This window comes from Diabrotica virgifera, chromosome 4 (assembly GCF_917563875.1).
Source record: "Diabrotica virgifera virgifera chromosome 4, PGI_DIABVI_V3a".
Lineage (NCBI taxonomy): Eukaryota > Metazoa > Arthropoda > Insecta > Coleoptera > Chrysomelidae > Diabrotica > Diabrotica virgifera.
Window position 1 is genome coordinate 249,783,853 of NC_065446.1, and position 18,902 is coordinate 249,802,754.

Below are 18,902 nucleotides of genomic sequence, written 5' to 3' on the forward strand. Positions count from 1 at the left end.
ACAATTAAAATAAACTATCTACAGGTTACACTGTCCACCTATGGAGAAGTTGAAAAAAAATTTAAGAGATCAAGTACAAATAGCAAACATATTAGCAGGATGCCTTAATACTATATGTTGTAACCAACACATTAACTTTACCAATTGAATCTATAAGGCCAGTATAAGACCAATAATAAGGTACACATCAGAAATAAGATCCAACAGCCAAAACACAGATAATAAGACTTACTGTAAACTGCAGAAATGAGAGTGCATATTCAGAAGAATTACAGGGAACAAGATAAACGAGTGAGCACTAAATAGAAAAAGATTCCTGCCCTATGTAAATCTTACTTTACTTCCTGTAACCATTTTATTCTAGGTCTTCTGCGTCTTCTTCTAACTCCGGGTTTCCATTGTAAAATTGAGTGTATAGTTGTTGCGCTACCTGCTCTCCATATATGCCCCAACCATCTAACTCTGTGCTGTTTAATTTTTTTAATTATATCTCCATCTTTCTTGACTCTTATTAGACCTTTTAAAAAGGGTTAGCCCCATCTGTCAAGATCTGTCAATCCCATCAGCTTCAATTGTCTATTCAGCTTACAGTGCCCTGGTATCAGACCCACTATGGCTTTGATTGTTTTCCTGCTTATTAGATCTGCCGTAAATTTTGGCGAATGTTCTGTGTTGAACTGTGTCGTCTTTATCCTGGTGAATTCCTCCACCATGGAGGAATACTACACAAAATGTAGTAAGTAACTACCGAACCATCTCACTAATTTCACACCCAATTAAAACTCTGTTGAGAATCATCAAGTGTCGCATGCAGACATACCTGGATAGACAAATACCACAAGAACAGGCAGGCTTCGTGAAGGGTAAAGGCACAAGGGAGCAAATTCTTAATATGCGACAACTCATTGAGAAAACAGGAGAATTCAAAATTCCGATGATCATCTGCTTTCTGGATTATCAGAAGGCATTTGACTGTGTAGACTGGACAGTTTTGTGGAAAGTTCTACATGAGATGGGGGTTCCTGATCATCTGTCAGCTCTGGTGAAAAGCCTATATGAGAACAGTGAAACCAGAATAAGAATTGAAAACCATCCTTTGAAAGAAAAGTCCGATCCTTTTAAAATATGTAGAGGAGTCCGACAAGGATGTATTCTATCTCCAAGTCTTTTTAATTTCTATGGGGAATACATAATGAGAAAAGCACTTGACAAATGGAATGGCGGTATTTCTATCGCAGGAAAGAAGATCTCAAATCTCAGATATGCAGATGATACAACATTAATAACTGCACCCGAGGAAGAAATGTCCAGCCTGCTGCAGCTAGTGGAAGCCGAAAGCAATAGATGTGGTCTCAAGATCAATAAATAAAAAACAAAAATTATGGTAGTAGATTATTCAAATTCACTTCAGACAACAGGAGCCTTAGACCAGTTTGAAGTGGTTAACGAGTTCAATTACCTAGGATCCTACATCAGTAATACAGGATCTTGTGAAACAGAAATACGTAGGAGAATAGGCATGGCCAAAAACGCTATGAGTCGATTATCAAAAATCTGGAAAGATCGCTCTTTGTCGAAGAACACCAAAATAAAATTAGTACGTGGCTTAATTTTTCCCATATTTAATTACGGATCCGAAACATGGACAATGAAATCAGACGACAGAAAAAGGATTGACGCCTTTGAAATGTGGTGCTGGAGAAGAATGCTTCGGATCTCATAAACGGAACAAAGAACAAATCACTCAATCCTCCAAGAGCTTAATATTCAGACTCGACTTTCCTCTATTTGCCTCTCCACCGTCTTAAAATTTTTCGGCCATATTGCAAGAAGAAGTGATGATAATCTTGAGAAACTTATAATTTCGGGAAACGTTGAAGGGCGCAGAAGTAGAGGTCGCTCACCTACTCGATGGACGGATCAAGTACAGAAAGCCAGTGGAAAAACATTCTCTGAATCCATGAGGGAAGCTCAGGACAGAAGCCGATGGAAAGAGATAGTTGCTCGTATTATAGGGAATCACGACACTCAGCAATGAGGAAACGACTGAGGAGGAGGAGGAGGTTAAAAAAAGTAGCGAGTTTTTCTTCTCTCTTTGCTACCTAAATTCCTAATAAAATAACTAATCCGACAAGCCATAGATAAAGTTCTCGTTCATGAAATTAGTTCTCAATATTTTATGTGAAATGAAAAAGGAGAAGAAGGAAAGAAAGTACAATAAAGTTTTAAAATTTCAAATTATGTATGCTCTATCACCATTTTCAATATTTCAAATTTTATTCTGAGTGAGCCAAAAATATATATTATAGAAAACCAACTAATATTTTTTGATCATTTGTATAACAATGTGGGTGTTACTAAAATCTAGACTTAATTAGTGTTTAAAGGGATCAAGATTAGCTCTATAAACAAACAGAACTAATAACAAACAAAGAAACTTTCGACATGTCATAATGGCCCCTCATTAACAACGCGCTAACTGATTCTGGCACATGTTTCTGCTTCTAAAAATTCGAACAAAATATCTCAATCATCAAGCAACTGTCGGCCAAAAACAAAAAAATTAACAATTGCAAATAGATTTTAAATAGGTTTGAGGAGAGGAAGAGTTGAATACTCGGTAATTAGAGACCGTTTAGTGTCTCTTTGTCTTTCTCGGTGCTTCCTGCCAATTAGGCGTTGATATATGGCCCGCACCAAGATTCCTGAGGGATATGGAATCTTCGAATTTGTCTACGCTGGTATTTTTATTTGGTTCTCGGTATTTATGTGTCGTTTCTTAGATTAGCCGGATTTCGAAAAGGGAACACTTTTTCATTGTCAAAGAAAATCTGTATCATTTTTCTGGTTTAAATAGAAATAGAATATAAAAAATCGATATACGAATAATATAATATTTTAATTTTCAAATGAGACATAATAAGACTTAAATGGACATACAGGGCTCTATAGGATGAGATTTTAATATGACATTGGAAGATAATTCTATTGTGGTACAGAATAACCAAAAAAGTAATTTATAAAACATGTAGGTAATGATATTCGCCAGGCTTTTAAAATATAATATAAAGGAAAAGATTCCTCTCATTGGCTGTATACCATAATAAAAAACTTACTATGGAAGTAAAACTTCACTTGTAGGTAGATGGTATATAAATTTATATACCATCTACCTACATATATACCATCTACCTACAAGTGAAGTTTTACTACCTTAGTAAGTTTTTTAAAATATACTTAACATTTCGAAAATATTACGGAACCAACAAACATTGATAATAGTGTTGCCCAAATGCAAGACCAAGACGAGACTTGGACAGTCTTGGTCTTGGTCTTGCACCAGTACACCTGGTCTTGGTCTTGCAGCAAGAGTCTTGCAAGTCTCGCAGTTACCCACTAGCATATTGCTATTAATTAATAAACAACTCACATTAGGTGGGTTTGTACCCACGATCTAAACTATCCCTGCCTATACTCTAACTAACTGGGCTATCTACCATGTCCCACGGGAGTCAGTCTGTACATCTTCTTTTTTGGTTGACCATATCGGCCTTCGACCGTAATCCATACATATTATATTATACTAATACGTCGCTAAAGTGTCCCAAAAACAACTACTGTTTTTTATATAAAAATAGACTAAAAATCTAAAAATTAAAGGAATAGCACAGAAAACACAAAAATCGCCGATATAACTTAACTAACCTATGAAATGCCAGTAGTGTCAAAATTTCTTAACAGAGGAGTAAACTTGGCGGATGCTGGACCAGTTACAAACTAGCATTACTGTACGGTAAATTTGAATCCTCTTTTGAAAAAATTCCTTTTTAATCCACTTTTTTAAATTCATTTTCCATTTCCAATTTTTGCGTTCCAATTTATTTTTACGTAAGGAATCCAAATCCCAAAATTAAAGTACTCCCCACCCCACCTCCGAGGGGACCGCGTTTGGTGTCATTTGTCATTCGATAGATTTTTCAAAAATATTGAATACGTGTAATTTTCAGATCTGATTTTCATTTCGCGAAATATCGCGAGGTTCGCATTTACAATTTAAAATTTACCCCCCACCCCTCTCCGTGGGTGGTCGTGTTTAAATCATTCGATAGATTTTTGAAAAATATTGAACGGATTTTTTAATTTTTCGATCTGACATTCATTTCGCGAAACATTCGCTTTTTTGTCAAACTTTGTGACTCGATCATTTCGTGACGCCCCGCACAAATCGTCAGATTTTTTAAATATACACTGTTTTGCATGTACATACTTAACTTACCTTATGGTAGGGGAGCCCAAGTGGGGATTTTTGCAGTTACTCGAGCGCGTCAGATTATCATATGGGGAGAAACCTGGTACCCTGCAGATGTACCTCTACCATATATTGGCTCTTAACACAGGGGAGTTCGTTAAAGGAGGACCCGAAAAAAAAAATCTATCCTTAAAAAAACTCGAAATTGTCAGATTAAGATAAGAAATCTGACGATTTGAGCCGGGCGTTAGGAAATGGGCGAGTCTCAAAGTTTCACAATAAAAAAGCGAATATTTCGCGAAATGAATGAGAGATCGAAAAACCAAAAAAATATGTGCTCAATATTTTTTTAAAATATATCGAATGATACCAAACACGACTTCTCACGGAGAGGGATGGGGTAAATTAATTATTTTAAATACGAATCCCGCGATATTTCGCGAAATGAACATCAGATCAAAAAACTGTAAAATACACTTATTTAATATTTTTAAAAAATCTATCGAATGGTACCAAATACGACCCCCCGGGGGGTTACTTTAAAATCTTAAATAGGAGCTCCCATTTTTTATTGCAGATTTGTATTCCTTACTAAAAAATAAGTAACTTTTATTCGAAACATTCTTTCGAATTATGCATAGATGTCGTTATAATCGGAAAAAACGATTGTTGGAAATGGAAAATAAAATTAAAAAATGGCAAGCGCCCACTAAAATGGAAAATGTTACTTAACTTTTTTTGGTTTTAGGACCTACTCTTTACAACCCAATAGGTCTCCAAAGCGCTCGAGTGACTGCACATTTAGCATACTTCGCTCCCCTACCATTATCTTAATCTGACGATTTTGAGTTTTTCTAAGGATATATATTTTTTTCGGGCCTCCCTTAACGAATTCCCCTGTATTAAAAGCCAATATATGGTAGAGGTACATTTACAGGGTACAAGGTTTCTCCCCATGTGATAATCTGACGCGCTCCAGTAACTGCAAAAATCTCCGCTTGGGCTCCCCTACCATTAAATACATCATTTTATTTCAATTTTTTATAAGATATATTTTTGCTTAGAATATTTTTTTCAATAGAATACTTACTTTTTGAGTCATTTGCGCAAAAACCGTCGAAAAACGTGTTTTTTCTTTGTTGAAAAATGAACATATTCAGTCGCAAATAGCTCGAAAAGTATTGACTTGGTTTATTTGTAGATGAATAAAATAGAACAAAAGTTGCTTAGAATTAGTCAGCTTATTCAACCTTGACTTATGTTGAACTTTTGTTTTTTAACCCCCCAAGAAGGGGTGAAACTCATCCCCAGGGCAAAATCACACATTGGCCAATATCTCTTTTTATATAATAATATCTCTTTGTTTGAAATTTTAAGGTTTTGTAACATTTTACCGTGCGTGCATGGACTATACAGGGTAGCCAAGCATTATCTTATCTAGTGCTTTTTCAGCAAAAAATTTTGTTTGGCCGATTGATCTAATATCTAATTGCACACACGGCAAACAGTTTATAAGGACGTTTAGTCTTTAGGATATGGATAAGGAAAAACAAATGAGTGGTTGTCCGTAACACTGGATATATGCTATTCGTATTATATTTTTATTACCTTTGTTAGGCGACATACGTCTTTAAAAGTTTCAATGCGATATTATTATACTGTCGTGTCGGCGTAACACAACACAAGAAGATTATTTTATGAAAGGTTGGCTATTCTCAAAATTTACACAATACTCAATTGTCATTAATTTCGGAGCGAAGGCGTCGTCGTCTGATATTAGGAAAGAATGAAAGATTTTATTTTTACATTGTATAATAATTTATTATGACCTCTGAGTACGTATCCAATAAATAAGAGTGTTCTTATATGAATATTTTTATTCGGTATATATGTTTATCGTATTGTTCATAATGCGGATAAATCCAATTTTCCAAATTTTTGTTACGTATTTTTTTTTGTATCTCATAGTCTCTAAGCGTATACCCGAACTAATATACAGGGTGTAACAAAAATACAGGTCATAAATTAAGTCACCTATTCTGGGACCAAAAATAGTTCGACCTTAGTACCTTAGTACAAATATGCACATAAAAAAAGTTACAGCCCTTTGAAGTTACAAAATAAAAATCGATTTCTTCCAATATATCGAAAACTATTAGAGATTTTTTATTGAAAATGGACATGTGGCATTTTTATGGGAGGAATATCTTAAAGAAAAATTATAGTGAAATTTGTGCACCCCATAAAAATGTTATGGGGGTTTTGTTCCCTTAAACCCACCCAAACTTTTGTGTACGTTCCAATTAAATTATTATTGTGATACGATTAGTTAAATTCAATATTTTTAAAACTTTTTTGGTTCTTAGTATTTTTTCGACAAGGCAGTTTTTATCGAGTTGCGGCTTCTTTTCTAATATGTTTACATAGAGATTTTATGGGGGTTTTGTTCCTTTAAACCTCCCAAATGGTTGTGTACGTTCCAATTAAACTATTACTGCGGTACCATTAGTTAAACACAGTGTTTTTAAAACTTTTTTGCTTCTTTGTATTTTTTCGATAAGGCACCTTTTATCGAGATGTGGCTTCTTTTTTAATATGGTTCAAAATATACCTAAAAATGTAAATCATAAATAAATTTTCCTATTATTATCAAGTCTCCATAATCGTACTTAGCCATATACAAATATGTGGTAGATTTGACAAATATGCAAAATATCTCGATAAATACTGACTTTTCGAAAAAGTACTAAGAGGCAAAGAAGTTTTTAAAGCATTGTGTTTAACTAATAATACTACAATAATAATTAAATTGGAACGTACACAAAAGTTTGGGGGGTTTAAAGGAACAAAACCCCCATAAAATTTTTATGGGGTGTCTAAATTTTACTATAATTTTTTTTAAGATACTACTGTCATAAGAATGCCACATGTTCATATTTTAATAAAAAATCTCAAATAGTTTTCGATATATTGGAAAAAATCGATTTTTTTTATGTGCACATTTGTACTAAGGTAAGTTAGGTTCGGTGGAACTATTTTTGGTCCCAGAATATGTGATTAAATTTATGACCTGTATTTTTGTTACACCCTGTATTATTCCATAAAACAACACTCAATCCTAACTGCAAGACGCAAGAGTCTCGCAGGCGTCTTGTTCTTGCACGGTCAGTCTTGGTCTTGGTCTTGCTAAAATAAGGCGGTCTTGGTCTTGGTCTTGGTCTTGCTAAAACGCAAGAACAAGACCAAGACTGCAAGACCAAGACCGATTTTGGGCAACACTAATTGATAAATATTGAAAATCTAATAGAAAAATGACGGTGAAATACAACAGGTTACTTATGCTGATATTTATTGATATTCGCAAAAATATTTGAAAAGCGAAGTCCAGGAAGAAGAAGAACATCCTGGTTAAAGCATATGCGTAACCAGGGGGGTTCGGGGTTATAACCCCCCATTGGGATGTACTTTGAGCTTCATGCGCCTAACACCATACCTCCCATAGACCTTCCAGTAGTTGTAAACCCCCCTTAGGATCACCCTGGTTACGCTGTTGGGTTAAAGAACCTCAGAACCTGGTTCAACACAACATCTGTGCAGCTTTTCGTATACTTCTCCAGAAACGAAATCAGACAGTGTGATAGAGGAATGAGGTTTATAGTAACCAAAAGACTGCGAAAATCCATTATCGCATTTGCACCAATATCAGACAGAATTTGCACCGAAAGACTCAAAGGTAAATTTCATAACGTGACGACAATGTTTAATACATATAAGTACATATATACCAACGGAAGAGGCCGATAAAGAAGAGATTGAAAGATTCTTTGGAGAACTACAGAAAGTAAGTATATTTGATAAAATCCAACATTAGGTGATTTTAATGTTAAGCTGGGGAAAGAAGAAACTTTTGTAAATATATTTGGGAAACATAGTTTGCATACTCATAGGTACCAGTCAAAATGGAATTAGAACAATTCGAGCAGAAAAAAATTATATAGTTGCCAGTACTAACTCCCAGAGAATAGATATCCGTAACAGAACGTGGAAGATACCAGGAACCAACGAAGCCAATCAAATTGACCACATCCTCATCTCAAAAAGATGGGCAACAGACACAATTAATGTCAGAATGTAACTCTGACTTAGATGACTTTCTTGAGGGGACAAAATTGCAGCAGAACTGGCCAAAAGGACAAATAGTCGAATATGAAAAAATAGAATATTTAAGAATTCAAAAACCCAAAAAAGAAACAAGAATACCAAAATGCTCTCCAAATAAAACTTACTTAAGGGAAGCAGAGGAGGAATACAAACAATTAAAAATTGTAATAACTGGATTCTCATGCAAAGGAAAGAGACAAAGAAATGCGGAATGATAATATCATCATATATTATATGATGATGAATGCAAAACTGAGGTAGAGGAGAAAACGCAAGATAGACTTAACCAACTTCAAAGAAACTCCAAAAACAGCAGAAAGATTTATAACAAGAAGAGAATACAAGCGACTAGAATATGGAGAAGAAAAAAAGAGAGGCTTTGAAAAAACAAGTTCAAAAAATCCACTATAAGCACCAAAGCATAACAATAGAAACAAAAGCAGAAAATTCTATAAAAGAATAAAGGAAAGCACACAGTTATTTAGACCAAAATTGACGACAAAGACAAGAATGGAGAAAGCAAAAAATTATAAAGAGATGGAAAGAAGACTTTAAAGAAAGCCTAAACGTAGACAATCCGAGCTTTAAAGAAGTGGTTCAGATAATAAAGAAACTAAACAAAAGTGGTTCAGATAATAAATAAACAAAAAAAAACTATATAAAGATACCTAATAAAGAAAATAAAAACAATTCGACAGATTTATTAAAACGCGAGGATCTAAAAGCAAAATCTGTATTTCAAAAAATGGTTAAGCTATTCAAATATGATGATTTATTAATACCCATAAAAATCAGGTTACTATGATGTTATATATTTCCTAGATTGTTGCACAGAGTTGAGTTGTGGACTCTCACAGACGCTACCTGCAAGAAAATTGAGGCTTTCGAAATGTGGCTCTATCGTCGAATCCGGAAAATATCTTATACCGACCACATTACTAATCAGGATGTTTTATTCAGAATACAAAAAGAAAAAGAGCTGTTAACCACAATAAAAACAGCCAAAATCGAATAACTCGGTCATATCATGAGGAGCAGCGAGAAATATGGACTGCTGCAACTAATTTTATAGAAAACGTAGAAGAAAAACAAGGGCCAGGAATGCGCTGGCTAAAATTTTCCTGGCTTTCCAGGATTTCCTGGCTAAAAATCTACGTACGTGGTTCAACACAACAACCACAAATCTTTCAGAGCAGCAGTGTTCAAAATAGAGATTGCTATGATGGTCGTCAACATCCGAAATGGATAGGCACTACAAGAAGAAAAAGTAGCTGTCATCACTAGAAGCAAGCAACGACTAATGGAAGTGTTCAAGAAAAATGATCTTGAATCAAGGAAAAATTGATTAAAATAAGCGAAAAAAAACCAAGTACATGGTGGTCAAAAAAACACCTAACAATCAAAATAATATCGCAATAGACAACTACACCATCGAACCGTATGGATTCCTTTACATCTGGACAAAGAAATCAATCAGAAGAATTCCGTAAGGTGCAAAATTAATGCAGGTATTTCCAGTGGGAATATTACCTACATAGTATGTTAATAAAAGATTGATGACATCGAAAATATTGGACAAAAAAACAAAAATGGCTATCGACAGAACATTAATCAAACCCATAGTAACCTATGGTCGTCTGTAGTGAAACCTTGGTAATGACAAAAAAAAGATAAAGGAAGAGGAAGACAGTACATTGAGAATCAGCAGAGACGACGAGATTGATGAATTGAATGAAGGGCACGATATTGTAAGATTTGTTAAAATATAAGTGATAAATTTTATTGATCTCATGGAAATCGTAAAAAATGGCAAAAATCGCGTAACGTTTATTTATTTAACAGTTTGATGAAAACTAACTTCATTTGTGACAAAATACAAAAATTGCATACGAAATATCGACAAAAATTTGATTTTTGTCGATAGGACACTCTCAGTACCGGTGCTAACTAGGTTATAAGGTGCCCGCCTGCAAAACTAGTAAAGGCGCCCTTCGGTTTTTTAAAATTAGTATTTTGTGTAACACCAGCAGAAAAAACCTCATTATGGCGCCCCCTAAACAACGGCGCGGCGCCCGCCTGCAATGCATCCTTTGCAGGCCCGTTATGGCCGGCCCTAGACACTCTGATCATAAGATATCGAATTTTTACCGGTTAATTATAGACAAAATATATGGAAAAATATATATGGCAAAATATATATATAGTGGCTAAAACACCCCCGTGGGGGTAGCGCCGCCTTTACAGGCTCTCTAGATCCATGTTTTCGAGGTGGATCAGTCCTCCGTTCTTCTCTTTCTTAAACTGCATTACATATCCGGTTCCAGCTCCTTCTGTCTCTTGCTTTTTCTTCTGCATTTCTAATACCCATGCCCTCTAGATCTCGCTTCACCTCTTCCAGCCATTTGGACCTCGGTCTTCCTCTTCGTCTCCTTCCGGCCGGAGACCACTTTGTCACTATGTTTATTATCGCTTCTTCTCCTGCTCTCCATACATGCCCAAGCCATCTCAATCTTTGTCTCTTTATTCTCCTGACTATATCTTGTCCCTTCAATTCCTCATTTATTTCGTTATTTCTTCGACTCCTGTATTCACCCTCTGCTGTTTTTATTGGTCCTAATATTGCCCGAATTATTTTTCTCTCAGTTCTTCTCAAATTTTCTTCGTCTGTCTTGGTCATTGTCATCACTTCTGCTCCATACATTAATGTCGGTCTAATTAACGTTTCATAGAGCCTTAATTTAGTAGTTTTTGTTAATATTTTGCTTTTTATCATTTTTTTGTTGGCTTGGAATGCTCTATTTATTGCCAATGTTTTCTCTTTTATTTCGTTTTCTCTTGTTCCATCACTTGACAGCATGACTCCCAGGTACTTATATTTACTTACTTCTTCAAATTTGTATCTTCCCACTTTAACCTCTCTATTAGTAGGATTTTTCCCTAATCTTAAAATTTTTGTTTTGTTTTCGTTAATACTCAGACCCACTGTTTTTCCTTCTTGAATGAGTTCCTCTACCATTTGCGTTAATATATCTCTTCTCTTTGCCATTATCACAACGTCATCGGCATATGCTACAATTTGACCTCCTCTATTTCTGAGTGTACCTTTGTTCATTTTTCTGGTAATATATTCTATTGCCATGTTGAATAGTGTTGTGGATAAACCATCACCCTGCCTCACTCCTTTGTTTGTTTCAAACTCTTCTGTTTCCCCTATTTGCGTTTTTACACTCGCTCTGGTATGGCTCATCGTCATTTTTATAAGTTTTCTTAATTTAAGCGGTACCTGTAGCATTTTTAATATTTCCAATAGTTGGTTTCGTTTGATGGAATCAAAAGCTTGTTTAAAATCTACGAAAAGTATTTCTAAGTTTATGTTAGCTTCGTTCGCCTTCTCCATTATTTGTTTTAGTATGTATATCGCATCTATTGTGGATTTTCCTTTCCTGAATCCACACTGATATTGACCAATCTTATTCTCTGCTGCTTCTTGTAATCTTCTTTGTATTATGGTTGACAATACCTTATATACTGTACTCAGTAATGTTATTCCCCTGTAATTTTGACATTCTTGTTGGTTTCCCTTTTTATGTATCGTTATTATTTGGCCTGTTTGCCATTCTTTTGGCATTTTTTCTTCTTTCCAGATGTCTACTATCAGTTTGTGTATTTCCCTATGCAACGGTTTCCCTCCTAGTTTTATGAGTTCGCTGTTTATGTTATCTTTTCCGGGTGCTCTTCCGTTTTTGTTATTTTTAATTATTTCAATTACTTCTTCGAGTGTTGGCTCCTTCATTCCATTATTTTCCCACTCTTCCTCCATTTCTGTAATCTCTTCTGTTTCATTTTCTGCCAGTAACTCCTTGAAGTGTTCCATCCAGACTTTCATATATGGTTGATCTTGTGTTACTATTTGCCCTTGTTTATTTTTAACTCCATTTACTTTTGGTTTGAAACCTCTGTTCTGTTCTCTGATTTTTGTGTAGAATTTCTTGGTGTTCTGAGTCTTACTTTCCGCCTCAATTTCCTCCAACTGACTATCCATGAATTTTCTCTTTTGTTCTCTTATTACTTTGTTGCTTGCCTTTCTTTTTTGCTCGTACATGTCTCTATGTTCATTTTTGTGAGTCCGCATCCACTGATTTCGTGCTTTTACTTTTTCTTCAACTGCTTCTTTACATTCTGTATTGAACCAGTCCTTCTTTCTTGTAATTTGCTTCGTCCCTAATGTAGTCTCAGCCGTGTGGTTAATTGCTTTTTTAATATCACCCCATATTTCTTCGACATCATCTCTTTCCTTATTCAGTGCGGCAATTCTTTTACCTATTTCATGTTCATACTTTTGTATCTCTTTTGCTTCCTTCAATTTTTCGATATTCCACCTCTTGTTCCTCTCTTTCTGCCTTCTCATTACTTTCATCTTTTGTCTCAGCTTTGCTACCACCAGGAAATGGTCTGAGTCTCCGCATGCACCTCTGTAGCTTCTCACATCCATTATACTTGATTGTCTTCTTTTCGATATTAATATGTGGTCTATTTGTGACTCTGTTTTTTGGTCTGGAGAAACCCATGTGACTTTGTGTTTTCTTTGATGCTTGAACATTGTACTGCTGATAGACATATTATTTCCTGTCGCCATATTGCATATTCTGTGCCCGTTGTCATTCGTTTTCTCATGTATTGTATGTTTGCCTGCTATTTGCTGTATATAATCCTCCTTTCCTATTTGTGCATTAAAATCGCCCAATATTAATATCACATCTTCTTTTGGTATTTTTTCTAGCTCTTCTTCCATAGTGTCGTAGAAATGATCTTTTTCCTCCTCTTTCGCATTTTCTGTCGGTGCATAAACATTTAGTAGGGATATGTTTGCCTGTTTAGCTTCAATCCTTAGGTAAGCTATTCTTTTGTTTATTAGTCTGACTTCCATTATTTTGTCTCTCATATTTCCAATTACTATGAATCCTACCCCATGTTGTCCTTGCTTTTCTTCCCCTGAGTATATGAAGGTACTATTCTGTTGATCTATTTGTCCTTTCCCTTTCCATCTAATTTCCTGCAGTGCTGCTATTTCCACTGCTATATGGCAAAATACTGACAGAAAAACTGGAAAAATCTATCTCAAATAAAATCGGAGATCAGGCGGGGTTCACGGCAGGAAGGTCTTGCATAGACCACATATATACACTTCAACAATTAATTGAGAAAAAAGTGGCAAAAAAAATAGATCAGTACACATGGCATTCATCGATTTAAAAAAGGCATATGACACAGTTCCCAGAAAACATCTATGGAACACGATGAAGGAAATCGGAATAACTCGGGTTAATAGAAGCCGTAAAAAACCTTTACAACAACAACAGGGTAAGAGTTAAAGCCGGCAATAAATACTCCAACGAACCACAAAAGGCTTATTGCAGGAATGCTCTACATCTCCGGCGAATCCTCTACATCTCCGAAAAGAAAATGTGAAGGGATGGGAATACCAATCCGGGACAACTTATTGTACACATTAAGTTTTGCAGATGACCAAGTGTTAACGGCTCAAGATGAAGAAGATCTGTCCTATATGCTCCGAAAATTAGAAGAGGAATACACAAAAAATGGACTGGAAATAAACCTACAAAAGACCGAATAATTAACAACAGAACAAGAACCAGTGAGAAACTTGGACCAAGAAAGAAACCGAAAAATGGACGATGACGATGATAGGGAAATTGGCGGCACTGAAAAATTCAAATACGTATAGGATTTATACTCTCAAAGAATGGAACCACCGGGCAAGAGACAACCAGCAGATTAGCACAGACAAGAACATGAATTAAGCGATTGAACGGGGTACTGTGGGATAGATAGATTACCACAAATACAAAGAAGAGAATAATATAAATACCTTGGTACGTAGTGTAATGACCTATGGAGTAGAAAATTGGGTAATAAACAAACGAAGCAGGTCCAAAATTACAGCAATTGAAATGGAGTTTATGAGAAGAAGCTGCAGAGTGACAAGAATATAACGCATTAGAAATGAGGAGATAAAACTAAGAATGGCAGTAGAACAAGACATACTCAGCTACATCGAAGAAAAACGTTTAGTTTGGTATGGACATGTGAGAAGAGTAGAACGTTCAAGGAGAATATCAAAGATTGCGGATTGGAGCCCAATAGGAAAGAGAAGAAGTAGACCCCGAAGATCATAGAGGGATGAAGTGGACGAGGCCATGGAAAGACGAGACCTTAGAGACGGAGAATGGCAGAACAGAAACGACTGGAGATGTTGGTTGAAAGAAGGAAGACGGTGACAGCTGTAAAAATCCTTATACAGAGTTGAGATAAAGTATGGAACCAAGCAAATATCTTTGAAACGAAAAGAACAATATTTATGAAACTTTGCATGCAAGTACAGTGACGAAAAAGGCATCTGATACCATATTTTTTGTTACTACTCCACTTCCGGTTTCACCGGAAATACCCTTAACTTATTTACTTTAAATGGGACACCCTGTATATTTTTGCAGATTTTAAAAGAACTTGTTATTTTTAATTCATACATAGGTACCAAGTTTGGAAGAAAAAACTATTAAACAAGAAATAAATCTCTTTACAGTTAAAAAATAGGTTAATTTATTTACGTTAGACCAATGATATTAAAAATAAAAAAAAATAATTTCAAATGTTGAAAATGTTTGCTGTTCACCTCCTGACAACGTGCAAGCCTATAAATAAATTCGTGAGTCACTTTTTGCAAGATTTCTCCACGTATTAGTTCACATTCATCAATTGTTATTCTTTGTCTCAAATCCTGCAAGCATCTTGGTCTCCTAACGTAAACACGTAATTTTAGATAACCCAAAGAAAAAAATCTGACGGGTTGAGGTCCGGAGAACGAGCGGGCCACTCTATGAATCCTCTACGTCCAATCCATGGATTTGGAAAATTCACTTCCAAAAAATGAAAATTCACCATAACCTATTATCATTAATATTTCAATACGATCTTTTCCACTTAAATGAACTATTTTTAGTCAACTTATTTTTGTCAATTAGTTCAGTAACAGTTTTACCTACTATACTAAATTCAAATAAGTCATGCAGTGCATGTAAACAACAATTTTAGGCTACAGTATAGACGGTACTCGTTTATTTCCTATTACGCTGTATTAATACAAAAAATTATCTACAGACACTTTTTAACAAATTTTCTCTACCGAATTTGGTATGTATGAATTAAAATAACAAGTTATTTTAAAATCCACAAAAATATCTAGGGTGTCCCATTTAAATTAAATAAGTTAGGGGTATTTCCGGTGAGACCGGAAGTGGAATAGTAACAAAAAATATGGCAACAAATGCCTTTTGCGTCACTGTACTTGCATGCAAAGTTTCATAAATATTGTTCTTTTCGTTTCAAAGATATTTGCTTGGTTCCATACTTTATCCCAACCCAGTATAGATAGATAGATTATACACAAAATTTTCTAATAAACATTTTTGTTTAAAATTATCTTAGCTATATTTCTTTCTACTGAAATATTTTTTTCTACGGCGTACAGATTCGTGATGAATCGATGTTTTTCGTTTTCCCCCTATGAGAGGGGGTTTTGGAGGAAAACCCGGGAGTAAGAGTGGCAACATTTTATGCATCTTTTTTGGGGTTTTTAGAGCTAATATTCTCAGCAAAATTCAGCATACGTATATGATTTTTAGAGGTTCAGTGCAGTGACATGTTTCTCTCTGCCAATTTGATTAAATGTAGGTACCTATATTCCTTGTTTTTTGTCGATAAAATACAGCTCAATAACTGTGCTTTGCAGTAACTTTCTTAGAAACCATTATGAAGAATGAAGAAGAAAGAAGTTAAAAGGACAATAAAAGAAAGAAATAAGTACGCAATATCTGAGATACATCATAAATATGTAGATGAAGAAAAATATGGCATCTTGCAGCTCGTAATCCAAGGCAAAATAGAAGGTGAGAGTGTGGGAAGAAGCCGAATATCTTGTCTGAAAAATATAGAGAATAGTAGTACCTAATAGGTACCGCTCAAAACTACTCTTAAGAGCAACATTTAAAGAAGAAAGATTTGATACTATACTTGTGGATTGATTAAGAAATACAAAATGGAGGCTACAAGACCAATCTGGATAAAAAACTTTTTCGACCACAAATTAGCCGAAACTCAATAGGTACTTATCGCTTAACGTTGGCTAGATTATGCCAATACTTTACAATGGGTACCTAAATTAAGGACCAAAATTAATAATAAACCAAGAAGAAAAAACAAATTAATAATTCGTATTACTGAATTTTCTAACTTACCTTCACTTAGTCGCATTGGATGAATTTCCCCCGTAGTCGTCGAAACTACATTGTCATTTTCTCTTCTAACTCTTTCAGAAGAACTCGCTTGATTGTCACTACCATCGCAGCATGCACTAGAAGAACTCTGTCCGAAATCAAAACAAAAATCTTTATTAACTCTCACTTCAGGAATACAATCACTATTTACAGTTTGTTTTTCAGAATCCTTCGAACTACAAGACAACAGAGAATCTATAGAAAATTTCACCGAATTTTGTCCACTTTTCTTTTCCCCGCAATCAGTATTATCACTTATAACTAGGACTTCGTCCATTTTAAATATCTAGTAAGTTATTTTCAACTTTATAATCGTTTCAGTTCTGAAAGATATATTCAGCTTCTGAAAAGTAAACCAACTTTTCAGTAAGCACGATTCCGACCAATGGGAGCAGAGAGGCGTGGCTTGCGATGATCTGTTGGCTAGGTTGGGCAGGCTTGATAATTGAGATAAATGTGGCTATAAGCATATGTTAAATTTAAACATATTTTGAATTAGTTCATTTTAATAAGTGTCTCATCGACGGTGAAATGTTGTCATGTAATTGTTTGCAGATGTTTGAAAAATGAAATAATGCTTTTCCTGTGAGTTTTGCCAACCACCTCTGAATTAATAATACTTATTGGATCTTTGATCTTTTATACGCAGAGACAGTTTCATTATGAAGTCTGTCCCCTAGTAATAACTTTTGACAAAATAATAGACGACTTGGAAAATCTGAGACTCTTCTGTTGACACGCCCTCATTAAACAGAGTTTATACAAAAAGATCAAAAAAAAGGAATTTTCAATAAACTTTGTTGACTAATTTTTCCTTTAATAAACGAAAAGTTATTTAAGGCAGAAGAAAGCACTCACGAATGCGCACTCAATCAATAATGTGATATCCCAAAGGAGCTAATAAAACTAGGTGGAGAAGAACTGCAACGAAAAAAATACATAGTATAGGTAGGGGAGAGTTGGACAAAACCGGGTACCACTTCAAAAACCGTCTGTATCTTGTGCTATATGAGAGTAGCAAATGTTTGCTGCAGATTGAAATATTCTCAAATGATCTAAGTTTGATATGCCAATGTTAATTTTTAAAAATATTCTTAGATTTTTAATTTTTTTTATTTTTACGAAAATATTGCAAAATACCCGGTTTTGTCCAACCGGTATGATAAAACCGGGTAGTAGCTTAATTACTATGTAAAAAGACTAATGTGCAGAAAATAAAATATTTATTAAAAGAATGTGAACAAAAATCGAAAATCTATGAACAGAAGTCACAAATAAAAACTTCATCTACATTATCAAAGGCACTACAGGCGTCATAAGCCGATTTGGTGCAACACACACATTTTATCCAGCCTTCCTTCGCATTATAATTCCTCCAAATCTTCTTCCTCCAAACTCTCCAAAATTTTGTTTTTGGTGCAGCCCGTTTTACCACGTTTTTTCTTTTTTGTTGTCCAGTTCATTTAGTTTTAATTTTTTTACGACTGGAGATTTTTTTAATTTTTCCTACTAGCTTTCTTACTAGCTTCTTCAACAGAAGAAGCCACATGTTGTAGTTAACTAACAGCATAAAAACCACTGCAGAAACTGGAAGTAACAACAGATCTGATAAAATCGCAGCTTCGTTCTGGTCGAAAACCTGCTTGTTCGACTGGGATCACCTGGAACAGTTCTGCTGATTCTATTATATACAGGGTGTTTCATTAATAATTGTCCATATAGTAACTGGAGAAACCTTAGCACAAAATACGAAGATTTAACCTAAAACGCTTAAATAAAATGTGGTCCCTTACTGAGTTACAGGGTGTTTTATCTAAAAATTTAAAAACTATTTTTGCTCAGCATTTTAAAACTATTCGACGTATCCTTTTCATACTTGGCAGAAAGTGCGACTACTATACACCCTACTAAATTATGATAAACAAACGTTTATAGCTACTACCAGAGGCGTACGACAGGGGATAGTGAATGGTTGACCCTTCTCAAATTCTACGCCACTGGAAGAATTACTGTTTTAGAGCCATTTTTAGATTCTTCAATACTTTCTACGTACATAATATAGTCTTCATTGGTAACGATAAAGTCATTAGTTTTCGAGATATTTAAAGTTAAATATGAAACGGTACAGTTATTTTGAC

The 18,902-nt window shown here is 34.9% G+C and overlaps 1 protein-coding gene across 1 annotated transcript in view; it reads right to left on the reverse strand.

Annotated features, from left to right (window-relative positions):
* LOC114326881 (ras-related protein Rab-4B-like) overlaps nt 1-18,902 on the reverse strand; it is a 133,273-nt gene that overhangs the window by 37,625 nt on the left and 76,746 nt on the right. The window contains exon 5 of the mRNA XM_050648842.1: nt 16,726-16,852. Coding sequence (XP_050504799.1) covers nt 16,726-16,852 — 127 coding nt within the window. The remainder of the gene's footprint in view (nt 1-16,725; nt 16,853-18,902) is intronic.